The following is a 12,732-nucleotide window of genomic DNA, read 5'->3' on the forward strand; positions in this document are numbered from 1 at the left end:
ATTAATGGCTATGGCATTTAATCAATGTCCCTGCTTCTCAAGGAAATGAAAAAGTCTCTGCAAATTTCTCTTCTAACTGAAAGATGTTATGTGCCTTTTTATAGTTCCACACAGCTTGCATATATTGTCAGTTTATAACATAAGAGAATATTGAACTTCTAAGATGACTTTGTAATCACACCTGTAACACTCAGTAGCATGAGGAACCTAACTCTTATGTCTCTAATGACTGAAAAGGCTCCTTTCTTCGAAGATACCTTTATACTAGGCAGCTGGAAAAACGATATCTGGAATTGATAAAAATGCGTAACAAGTACATTAAGAGCAGCATTCCACATCCAGTTGAGCCACATGTGTGCACGAATCAGAGTCTGATACGCTCATCCAATTCCAGCATTTCCTAAGAACTGGAAGCATTAGGCAAGTGCACTTGATATATCAGATGCCTGAAAAGTCAGTTTAACTTACCATGTACTTTCTAGCAGGAGGGTACAAGTTAGGCACAAGAGCGGAACAAGAAACTTGTTTTAGCACAGCATATCCCTTGGACAGTCAGGTCTGTAATACCTTTAAATGTGTGATCACACCCACTAACCCCTTCTGGCAGTATTACAGAGCAACACTCACACTGTTCCAGAGCAGCCATTTCAGCAAGTTGCTAAATGTTTCTCTTCTACCACTTTTCATTTGTCCTGCTGTCAACACCACCGTACTCCTCAAAATTCAGGCAAGAAAAGCCATGAATTGTAATTCTTCTCTTTTGCACGACAGCCCACAACATGTTTTGCTAACACACCTATTTTTTATTCACAGATAATACAGAAACATCTAAAGATCAAACTGAATGGAATTACTGAGAGAAGGTTTGCACGCAAATATTGAATGACAGATTGCATACTGCTGGACTTAACAGAAAAAGAAGTTTTGGTTGCTACAATCTAAGAGAACACTGGGCACATATGCAGGTACTACATGGAACAATTCCTACACTGTAAGGAAAGGGATGGGGGCAATGTGTTTCATAATGTGGATCTCAGTTTACCCGCAAGTGCTATTGCTGGACCACTTCCCAGGCTGTATTTCTCCAGCTATGTGCCCGGAGCGCTTATGTTATGTACTTGCACTCTCCCTGAACTCTTGAACGAATCATGTCTCACTACCTCATTCTCCTGCTTACATGTTAGAAATGTCCCCTCTTGGCAAAGCACCACTGTGCTGGCGAAGTTTTTTATTTGGTTCATAGGCTTTCTTTGAAAATGTAAGTAAGTAAAAACTCAATTAAGTAAGACAGTGTGCTTCAGTGATAAACAGTTGGCAACATCACACAGATGTAGACAGGAAGAAAAACAAGACTTCCTAAGGTTTCTATGTCTTAACTGACCAAGATCTATAAAGCCAAAATATTAATTGTAGGTGACAGAAAACATCTGCTTTCCATGAATTTCATCTAAAACATTATATAAACTCTTCCCTATCATCAGTAGGGAATACAGTGTTGTGTATCACTATCCTAATACACATTACAGGAGCTAGAAAATTGGATTCCTTCTCCAAAAGGGTAATTAGTTGAATTTTATGCATTAGAAGGCACAGTGCACTCTCCAGAGAAAGCTCTAAGCAGGGAACTGGCTATAAAACACAACTGTAAGTGCAACAGACACTAAAAAAAAAATTATTCTCTTTGGTTTTGGCAAAATGGTAATTTTTTATTAAAATTTTTATTATATCACTCCACTATGTTATCCTAGCAAGTGCAGTACAACAGCCTGACCGAAACAGAATTTCTAAGAAAGTAGTTCTCTGCATCTTTTTTTAATGTGCACTCAATCTTTTTTTCAGTTACTGCCATATTTCTTTCAGAATATTAAGAGAAATAATAAAACTATACCTCATATAAGTAGTCTGTTGAGTGATACTTCAAAGCTGCAAACATCTTGTTTTGTGATGTTTTCAACACTTCATTTGTCTAGGAGATATACAGAATATGGATTAGTTAAAAGCTTCCTACATCATGCAAAAAAGTTGAAGGAGAAGGTTGAAATTAAGGTTCAACAAGAATAACTTCCTAACTTCTGCTAGCACACACCCGTTGGACTGAATTTCCTATAGAAGGCAGCTACCCAAAGCATTCAGTGTTATTCCTTTGGAAGGATGTAACAGAATAACCACAGACCACGGATAATTAAGTTTTATCCAAAGGAACTGGGCTTTTAGGTTTTTTTTTTTTAGCTATGTCTCTTGCTGTTTCTTTCCCAGAAAACCTTTCAAACCATTAAGTGAATGTAAGCAATACAAATTACCTCCCCTAAGCAGCAATTTTGAGAATTGAGCTGATTCAATTAATTTTTATGGATTCTAAATTAGCTTTTAAAGACAATAGTTCAACTATCTAAACTATTAAGTTGTCAATGCCTCATGTATTTATGAGGGGACTTTTTTTCCTCTCCTGCACTTTTACAAGGGAAAAGGTGATTGTACAAGCTAGTTGAGAGCAAGAGGTCCTGCTGAAATACCAGGTCTCTAAATTAGTTGATGCTTCTAATGGGAACCAGGAGAGAGATGAAAACTCTACAAGGACAGAGATAAGGTGTGAGTGCAAACCAGGATATACTGTTGCTTAGGTATGCATAAGGTAAGAGAATACTTGTTCTTAATTAAAATTAGGCAGGAGAGTCAAGGCTAAAGTAAGATAATTCTATCCAAAATATGTGCAATGTAAATGAAATGCAACCAGCGTGAATTGTAGGGCCATAAGGGAGATTTGTGACACAAGGCTGTCTTCATATACATACCAGTAGATATCAGTTACATATTAGGCTAAAATTGCCTAGGTAACAGCATTGGAATACCAAATTTGGGTATGGATGTAACAGAACTGGGACCAATGAGGAAAAAAAAACCTAGGGGCTGGTTGCTTACTTGAGAGGACTCTGGGTGGAGAAAAGGAAGTGCAGGGGAGGTAAAAAGGTGGGTTCAGGGAAAGAAAAGAAACAGGGAATAAGGTATAAAATCAGATGGAAAACAAAGCAGAGGGGAACCTTCTGATGGAAGGAGTGTGGGTGGTTGGAAAGACTGGTGAACCCAGCCAGTGGAGCACAAACACTGGGGATGCTAAGGAAAACCCTTTGTACAACCTGCTGGGCCCACCATCAGGTCTACATCCAACAGACTTGGTGTGTGAGGGTGGAGCAAGAAGGGATCAGTTTGTAAGAAGGGATAGATTTGTACCTTACTACTAAGTGCAGGAGGACAGGGAATAGAACTGCAGCTGAATGGGATTGATGTGTTATTGCTTATTAAGATTTCTTTATAGTAATATAACCATGCAACCATACAAATACTAAGCAACAGAATTGCAACCATTACTATTAGTTTCTTAAGGGTGTGTCCCTTAACCAGTAAACATCAAAACCGTATCAGGTATGTTTCAAGTTTCCAATTTAAAATGGGAAGAGTGGGACTTAGAAACACTAGTCTGCCAGGATACAAGGAAATCCAAGCATACTTACCATCTGTTAAGCTTTTAAGGAGAAACCGTAAAAAACAAAGAAGAGCATGATCCTGTTTCATTCTCCAAGAACACTAGGGAACACCACTTTAAGTAAGCGAAATACGCAGTATCCGGTGTTTCTGCCAGCACCTGAAGTTTTTAAACCTGCCGTTTTCAAAATCGGTGCAGAACCGCCAGAGGCTAAGCGGCAATGTATGAGGGAAGCGGAGACCAGCGGAACCAAAGGCCAGCCCTGCGCTCAGCAGCTCTCTCCCTCCCGCCTCACCGCCGCCTTTACCTTGGGGCAGCTCTCTCCCTCCCGCCTCACCGCCGCCTTTACCTCGGGGCAGCTCCCTCCCTCCCGCCTCACCGCCGCCTTTCCCACAGGGCACCTCTCTCCCTCCCGCCTCACCACCGCCTTGCCCTCGGGGCAGCTCTCCCCGTCCCGCCTCACCACCGCTTTTACCTCGGGGCAACTCTCTCCCTCCCGCCTCACCGCCACCTTGCCCTCGGGGCAGCTCTCCCCGTCCCGCCTCACCGCCGCCTTGTGCTCAGGGCAGCTCTCTCCCTGCCGCCTCACCACCGCCTTGCCCTCGGGGCAGCTCTCCCCGTCCCGCCTCACCGCCGCCTTTACCTCGGGGCAGCTCTCTCCCTCCCGCCTCACCGCCGCCTTTACCTCGGGGCAGCTCTCCCCGTCCCGCCTCACCGCCGCCTTTACCTCGGGGCAGCTCTCTCCCTCCCGCCTCACCGCCGCCTTTACCTCGGGGCAGCTCCCTCCCTCCCGCCTCACCGCCGCCTTGCCCTCGGGGCAGCTCCCTCCCTCCCGCCTCACCGCCGCCTTTCCCACGGGGCAGCTCTCTCCCTCCCGCCTCACCGCCGCCTTTACCTCGGGGCAGCTCCCTCCCTCCCGCCTCACCGCCGCCTTGCCCTCGGGGCAGCTCTCCGCCTCCCGCCTCACCGCCGCCTTTCCCACGGGGCAGCTCTCTCCCTCCCGCCTTACCACCGCCTTCACCTCAGGGCGACGCCGGCCCGGCCCGGCCCCGCCCCCCGCTCGCGCGGGAAGGGCACCTCGCGCCTCTGATTGGCTCCCGCCCGCTCCTGCCCGCCCCTTCCGCCCCCGGCACCGCCCGCTCCCCGCCTCAACCCCGCCGCGGCGCTGCGGGGGGGCCGCGGCCTCCGTCCTCGCTGTGAGCCCCGGCCCTGGGCTCTGGCGGGCCCGGCGCGGCCGTTTTACCTCAGGGAAAGGCCTCGTCACTCGGAGCTGCTGCAGGACAGTCCGCCGGCAGTCCCTTGAAACTGTCCGGGGGTGTTGCGTTGTTAAATACTGCAGACTTTCCTTTACAGGCAGCACCCCAAGGAGTCAGAAGCAGACAGCCCCTCAGGTAGCCCCTGCTCTATATAAAAGAAAAGTTCTCAGGAGGAGCAGATAGGAAAACTTACTTGATCTTCTAAGCAGAGCTGAAAATATTTTTAAAGCAGTAAATGCAGTTAAGTAAATTTCATCTTCTGTCCACCGGTAGCAGCTTGTAGGGGAGAACGAGCTAAAGAAAGAGAGGTTAGTTTGTAAAACTCTTGCTAACCTGCTGTCTGTTACCTTGGGAACAGAAATAGAATGGTGCCAGGGTTTAATATCCAGAAATGCTTCCACTTCACATGCTCAGCAAGCCTATGAGATGTCAGCTTCTACAAGTAGCTGTTAACTTTGGGGAAAAGACCTTTTTTTTTTTTTCCCCCCCCTTTTTTTTTTTTAATTGGCTGCCTAAATTGCTCTCACAGCCCTCTGGCTGCTGTCTAACAAACTGTTGTGTGTCTCAGCAGGCAGTGTAGCATCAGATTTCTGCTGTGGTCCAGGCTCCAACTAATCCCTGGACTGACAGAAATTTCAAGACTAGTTGTGAGAATGCTCCCTCTCGCCCCGCCCCGACTTTACACACATCCTAGCTGCAGCTGGGCTCCAGATGCAGTTCTGCTTGCTGGAATGGCACCTTCTTACTGTGGCTGGCACCACAAAGCCGTTATATTGCATGTCCTTAACCTCCTCCTTTTACCTTAGAAGCGGATACCCACAGAGGGTGCATCAGAAGTGCAGAAATCTTTGGTAATGGTGCAGCAGGTGCATTCAGCCTGTTGCTACGATAGTTTGGGGAGTCTGGAAAATGTGGCTCCTCCAAGAACTCCTTGCAGGTTGAGTCCCAGATGAGGATAGATTTCTATGGAGAAAGCAAAATTTACACTTTTCACTCTGGTTTTAAGAGCTCCATTAGGTTTTGTACATCACAGTGAGTGAAGAAGTTAAGTAAAAAGCATGTAGACAGATGCTGTCTTTACTGCTATGAGGTACTTTTTTTTTTTTTTTTAACTGAGAGGATGGGTTTAGCCCAGCATTAGCATAGTTTCACCAAGTACAGGTATATTGCAAATGTTTCCCTATGAAAAGCGCAAATGCCAACACTTTATTGTTGTATTAATATTTATATTTTTAAAATGTATTTCTGTTCTGCTCTCTGAGAAGTAGAAGACAAATTGTTGAGACAAGTAGGCATAATACACAAAACACAGGAACTTCCAATTAAAGTATGTCGGAAGCACTCCTATCCCAGTTGGAATATAGAGAAATGCATGCTTTTACCCCAAACCAGGAAACAAAATAACAGTGTATTATGGGTAATTGAACAGGATGTTACAGCGGAGAAATGCCCCCCAATAGCAAAGCCTTTGAAGTACCTGGAAAAGGTAAAAGTAATGACAACAGCAGATCAGAGCAGAGCAGATCAAGTACCTTACGTAGCTACTCCACGTAACAATGCGGCAACACATACTGTGGTTAAGAGGATAGAAAGACTCTATGCAAATTATGATGTCTCCAGTTTGTCTTCATCAGACTGAAGAGTTAATAGGTTACACAACCTGCAGGAGAAAATTGGCAGCAATTCATAGTTACCTCCATGACTCTTTTCCTCAGATATACCTGTAGATCTAGATGTCTGTGCATACAACTTTTAAACAGATGCATGGGGATTGTCTGTATGGCTGATAAAAAGCAGTCAATGGTACATACTAGGTATATATGCTGTTATGATTAAGATCATGAATGGAAGAAACCTTTCCAGCTCACTACCTGAACCCAGGCAAAGCCTTCCTCCATGCAGGATGCCAGTGGGGGCTATGTGAAATTGAAGTGGTAGCTTTGGTACTCACTGGGCACACATACTTTCCTTATAAGACTACACGCTGCATCTTAGTTGCATTTCTTGTGAGTGAAGCTGAGGATGTTATGGATGAAAATAACATGAATGCCAATTAGCACTGTCTATCAGGGTAAGGAATGTGTGGAGACACAAGATGAAATTTGGCAGCTGCATGTGTTTCTCATCCGCATCTTTTACAGTGGGGCTGCTCTTTAGAATTACCAGAAATGATGAAATATTTGTTTTTAGCCCTGACCAGCCCTGTGGAATCTGCTGCTGTGCTCTTTCGTCAACTTTTGAACTCCAGGAGGACTTTTTTGAGAATATATTGGAGGGTTGAGTGCAAGAATATTATGAATACAGTTATAATCTTGACTATATCTCATTGTTCTCTAGAAAATAGTCTATTGTGAGCTGGATCACAGATGGTCCAATCCAACTGTGTATAAATGGCACCAACTCATGTTAACTGACAATTTGGTCCTGTGTCTTTTTTACATCTCTTTTTTTTTTTTTCCTCATTTCATTTTGTGTTAGTCATAGAAATCAGACCTGAATGTAAAATACCATTAAGGCAAGAAGGCAATAAAGATGTAAAGAAATATTTGTTATTTGGAGAACAGAAGTATTTTGCTTCATATTGCTTTGAGATCAGAAGAGATTGAAAATATATGAAGTTGTGGGGGTTTTTTTTGCTAGAGGAATCAATTTATTTTCTTTCAGAGGATTTATCTCCTTGGATAACGCATAATGGAGTTATGCCTGATTTGTTCTCTCAATATGTGTATTCCTCGAGTGCAAGTTATTCAAAACCTCCACAGAAAGGTAAATGGTATAAATATTTTCTGTGTTACTCATCAAGAATTTTGAATGAACAAACAAGTGTTCATTCTACAAGAGTAGAATTTGAAGACAGCACAGTGAACTGGGGCATCCAGAAAAACAAGACACAGAGAGAAAGGTTAGCTGCATGATATAAACACCTAAATGTATCACAGTCGTTCATTCAGAAATATACCTTCCTATGATGTCTTTTAATCAAGTTGCTACTTCATGTCACTACTGCATTGTGACATGCAATTATATTTATATGGGAAATGAATGTTGAAAGAGACATACTTTTCTGCCCCAGCCATTGGTGGAAAGCTGGCAAATTCTGTGGAAGATGCAGTAGCTGCTGAGAGAAGAGTAGAGGGAACTGGAACACACCTACAAAGTGTGTCCTTGGGTCATGTGTTTGTACTTGAGCTGTGATGCTCAGATACTGAAATTAGAAGAGTTGTAAGAACCTGAACACAATACGCTGCTCTTTTATTTGCTTTGTATTTTATATAAATTTGGTTGGCTGTAGAGGCTATTGGTGAAGTAGCCTTCTTAGCCTTCCAGGCAGCTGCTTAGGGGCTAGAATAAGATGCCTCAGCTCTGTTAGGTGGAAATGGCAGCTTTGATTTATAATTATTTAATACAGAGTTTGTTAATGATGAGGAAAGTGATAGAGGATCATAGGCTAATTCAAGTTGGAAGGGACCTCAGGAGGTCTCTAGATCAATCTCCTCCTCAAAGCAGGGTCAGACATCAGATGAGATGAGATTGCTCAGGGCTTTGTCCAGTTAGGTTTCGGAAATCTCCAAGGTGGAGGTGGCCTAACCTCTCTGTGTCCCAGCTCCATTGTGTGGCTGTCTTTGTGAGGGAAAATCTTTTCCTTAGCTCCATTCTGAATCTCTCCTCTTTGTGCCTATGACTGTTGTTGCTACCAGCTACCAGTTCAGCTTGCTGCCTGCCAGGGCCCAGGGCCCAGGGCCTTCCCCTTAGACATGCTCCTTGGTCCCGCTGGCCCTGGCTGGGATCACAGCTGGGCTTCTGCCTTTCCAGGGCTGTGCATTTGTCCTGGCTGGGTTTCATGTGGTTGATGTTAGCTCCTTCTTCCTGCCTGTCCAGGCCCCTCTGGATGGCAGCCCAGCCTTTGTGTGTATTCACTGGTCCCCATAACTTGGTGTCATCTGTGTACTTGGTGAAGTTGCACCCCCTTGCCTTGTCTAGGTCACCGATAGAGAGCTTAAACAGGACAGGTCCCAGGATAGATCCTTGGGGTACCCGACTTTTACCTGCCTTCAAGTTGAGTACGACCCATTAGCCAGCACTCTCTGAGCCTGATCATCCAACCAATTTCTACATACTTATTTTTTCATGCATTCAAACCACAGCTTTCCTTTTCAAACTCCAAATCCAGACCTTTGGGGTTTTTTTTTTTTTTTTTTTTGCTTCCTTTCTTTTTGCAAGAGGGAAGCTTCAGCAGCTATTTATGCCAAATTCTTTTTGGTGTTGCGTAAGAAGAATGGGGCAAGCAAAATCATCAGTTTTTTTCACCAAAAGCTAAAAAGGGCTATCAAATAAGTGTGTGGAGTTGTGAAGCTTAATAGTTGACCAACATTTCCCCTTGACCAAGGAAACTTTTAAAACAACTTGTTCCTAACCATCATTGGCTCTATTCCTGGGATATCCACTGCAAGATAATACAATCATCATAGAATCATAGAACAGTTTGAGTTGGAAGGGACCTCAGAGATCATCTAGTTCCAACCCCCCTGCCATGGGCAGGGACACTTTCCACTACACCAGGTTGCTCAAAGCTCCATCCAACCTGGCCTTGAACACTCCCAGGGATGGGGCATACACAACTTCTCTGGGCAATCCGTTCCAGTGCCTCACCACCCTCGTAGTAAAGAATTTCTTCTTAATATCTGATCTAAATCTACCCTCTTTCAGTTTAAAACTGTTACCCATCATCCTATCACTGCACTCCCTGATCAAGAGTCCCTCCCCATCTTTCCTGTAGGCCCCCTCCAGGTACTGGAAGGCTGCAGTAAGGTCTCCCTGGAGCGTTCTCTTCTGCAGGCTGAACAACCCCAACTCTCTCAGCCTGTCTTCATAGGAGAGGTGCTCCAGCCCCCTGGTCATCTTCGTGGCCTTCCTCTGAAGCCACTCAAGCAGGTCCATGTCTTTCTTATGCTGGGGGCCCCAGAGCTGAACACAGTACTCCAGGTGGGGTCTCATGAGTGGAATAGAGGGGCAGAACCACCTCCCTCAGCCTGCTGGCCACACTTCTTTTGATGCAGCCCAGGATACAATTGGCTTTCTGGGCTGTGAGTGCACATTGCCGGCTCCTATTCAGTTTTTCATCCACCAACACGCCCAAGTCCTTCTCTGCAGGGCTGCTCTCAATGCACTCATTGCCCAGCCTGTATCCATGTTTGGCATTGCCCTGATGCAGGTGCAGGACCTTACACTTGGCCTTGTTGAACTTCATGAGGTTTGCATGGACCCACCTCTCTAGCCTGTCAATGTCCCTCTGGATGGCATCCCTTCCTGCTAAAGTATCAATCACACCACTCAGCTTGGTGTCATCCACAAACTTGCTGAGGGTTCACTCAATCCCACTGTCCATGTCTCCAACAAAGATGTTAAGTAATACTGTTCCCAGTAGGGATCCTTGAGGAATGCCGCTCATCACTGGTCTCCACTTGGATATCGAGCTGTTGACCGCAACTCTTTGAGTGCAACCATCCAGCCAATTCCTTGTCCACCAAGTAGTCCACTCATCAAATCCATGTCTCTCCATTTTAGAGGCAAGGATGTTGTGTGGGACAGTATCAAATGCGTTGCACAAGTCCAGGTAGGTGACGTCAGTTGTTCTTCCCTTATCTGCCAACATTGTAACCCTATCATAGAAGGCCACCAAATTTGTCAGGCATGATTTGCCCTTCGTGAAGCCATTTTGGCTGCCACCAATCACCTCTCTGTTTTCCACATGCCTTAGCATAGTTTCCAGTGGGATCCACTCAATGATCTTGCCAGGCACAGAGGTGAGACTGACTGGTCTGTAGTTCCCCAGGTCTTCCCCTTTTCCCTTTTTAAAAATGGGCATCATGTTTCCCCTTTTCCAGTCAGCGGGAACTTCACCAGTCTCCCATGACTTTTCAGATATGATGGATAGTGGCTTAGCAACTTCATCCACCAGTTCCCTCAGGACCCGTGGATGCATCTCATGAGGTCCCGTGGACTTGTGCACATTCAGGTTCCTTAGATGGTCTCGAACCTGATCCTCTCCTATGGTGGGCAGTACTTCATTCTCTGTGAATTGGGTAGCGTGGGTCTTGTTGGTAGAACTGTTATATCTTTTGTAAATATGGTTGTATAAATACAATCAGTTGTGCAAGTTTTAGAGGTTGAACAGGAGCTAAGAAAAATCTTGCTTACATATACACGCTCATCTAGCAGAAGAAAAAATATGCAGAAAAGTCACTAATATGAAGGAACACACACAACTTTTAAAATATCTCTGTGGTGGTCTAATTGCCTCTTATATCCTGCTTAGGACTGTCTCTGTAAAGTATGCAATGAGTCTTGCTTAATGAGCTGTCCATTCATTTCCTTGTGAATGAAGTAATTAAATTAATTGCAAGGTAAAATACTGTTCTGTGCAGGAGGAGGAGTGAAGAAGGGAAACAGAGCAAGGAGAATCCATCTTACAGTCATTACAAAGTGGTCTGTGTCACAGTATCTTAAAAGTGGTGAGAATCACAGGTAAGCATGTATTTCGGAATGAAAACTACTCTTCGAGGCTAATCCTTTATGTCCTGTTGGTTCTCTCTTACTTATGTTGCAAACCTCGTTGAATTCAGTGGAAAGAATTCTTTCTTATCAGTAGGGTGAATAAGAGGGTTGCACCATCTGACCTCTGATTGCGTGAGCAGACCCTGTGCATAGTCTTGCTACCTTCTGACTGTACAAAACTTTGTGTGAGTAAGGCTTGCTTTCTGTGATAAATACACTTAATCTGGGTGTGACTCCATTACTGGACTATTAAGAGAGAAAATGCTGCTCATGAGTACTCAGTTGCAGTTAAAGAAACCTGAGTTCATCACAGGTGAGAGTCTTAATGCAAAGTCATTGACAGTTTTAATATATGAATATGGTATTAAAATTGCTTTTGCAGCTTTACTTTCAATGACTTCAATGAAATAAATGCTTCTACTGTATTTTAAATGCAGAGGGGTGGAAAGCCTTTTGATGCTTCACAATTTCACTAAATTAACAGAAACAACTTAGAGCAGATATGTTAATGGCAACCTGTGATACCCTCTTTTTTCAAATACTGTTGTGAATCTGCATCAGAAAACAAGATATTTATAGATCTTTTGGGTTGATTCTATGAAAAATTGAATAAAACAGTGCAAGTTACTAATTGCAATGTAGACATGCAGGGTAGAGTAAAGTGATTGATCTAATCTGTTTTCATCATGAGTTAAATCAGCTATCAGGTAAACATATTTTAAATAAACTAAATCATGTTGAGTTATGCAAGTGGCAAGCCCTGACCTGTGGTGTATGAACAAACCAAGAACATGAGAAATTACAGATCTTTACAGATAGGAAAAGGTGAATAATATATACATAGCTGGCCAGCCTTCACCAGTGGATACAGCAACAAGATGTCAACATAATAAATGACAGAAATGAGAAACACTGTACTTAAAAACCAAACCAAACCAAAACAAAAAATGGAGTCCAGTGGGGCAAGACTAACAGGGGAAGGGTGGTAAACGCAAAGCATTAAATGAGGGAATATTTGGAGCTCTCTTTCAAACACTGATAAGGACAGATGGTAGTACTGTCACTTCATCTCTTCCTCTCTCCTAACAATTTCATAATTTTTTTCAAATTTTACTTAAGATTTTTTTAAAGAAAGGCTGATTTTTATTAGCCCATATTTTTTGCAGTTTATTTTCAACTAAATGCAGTCAGTACATGAGGGTTGGTATTTTTTTCCAGTGAAAAACATGTATAGGGATATTTATTAAAGTAAATACCTTCAAATGGTCTTGTATGGATTCTTCATTTTAATCTGTTTTATTTTGTTTTCAAATGGTAGGTGATGCTTTTTAAAATATGTGACTCCAATTTTTCTAGTCTCAGGATCTGTTTGTGTAGAAAGTGAAAGTCAATAAGTTGTAAAAACCCTTTTTTGTCTTTTGTCTTATGCAAAACTATATT

General features: G+C 43.5%; 1 protein-coding gene across 1 annotated transcript in view; it reads right to left on the reverse strand.

Moving 5' to 3' along the window:
- The window catches only part of SHOC1 (shortage in chiasmata 1), a 73,801-nt gene that overhangs the window by 48,693 nt on the left and 12,376 nt on the right, over positions 1–12,732 (reverse strand). The window contains exons 2-4 of the mRNA XM_075727114.1: positions 5,539–5,700; positions 3,789–4,454; positions 1,889–1,966 (exon numbers count right to left, since the gene is read on the reverse strand). Of these exons, the coding sequence (XP_075583229.1) occupies positions 1,889–1,966; positions 3,789–4,454; positions 5,539–5,700 (906 nt within the window). The remainder of the gene's footprint in view (positions 1–1,888; positions 1,967–3,788; positions 4,455–5,538; positions 5,701–12,732) is intronic.

This window comes from Pelecanus crispus, chromosome Z (assembly GCF_030463565.1).
Source record: "Pelecanus crispus isolate bPelCri1 chromosome Z, bPelCri1.pri, whole genome shotgun sequence".
Classification (NCBI taxonomy): Eukaryota; Metazoa; Chordata; class Aves; order Pelecaniformes; family Pelecanidae; genus Pelecanus; species Pelecanus crispus.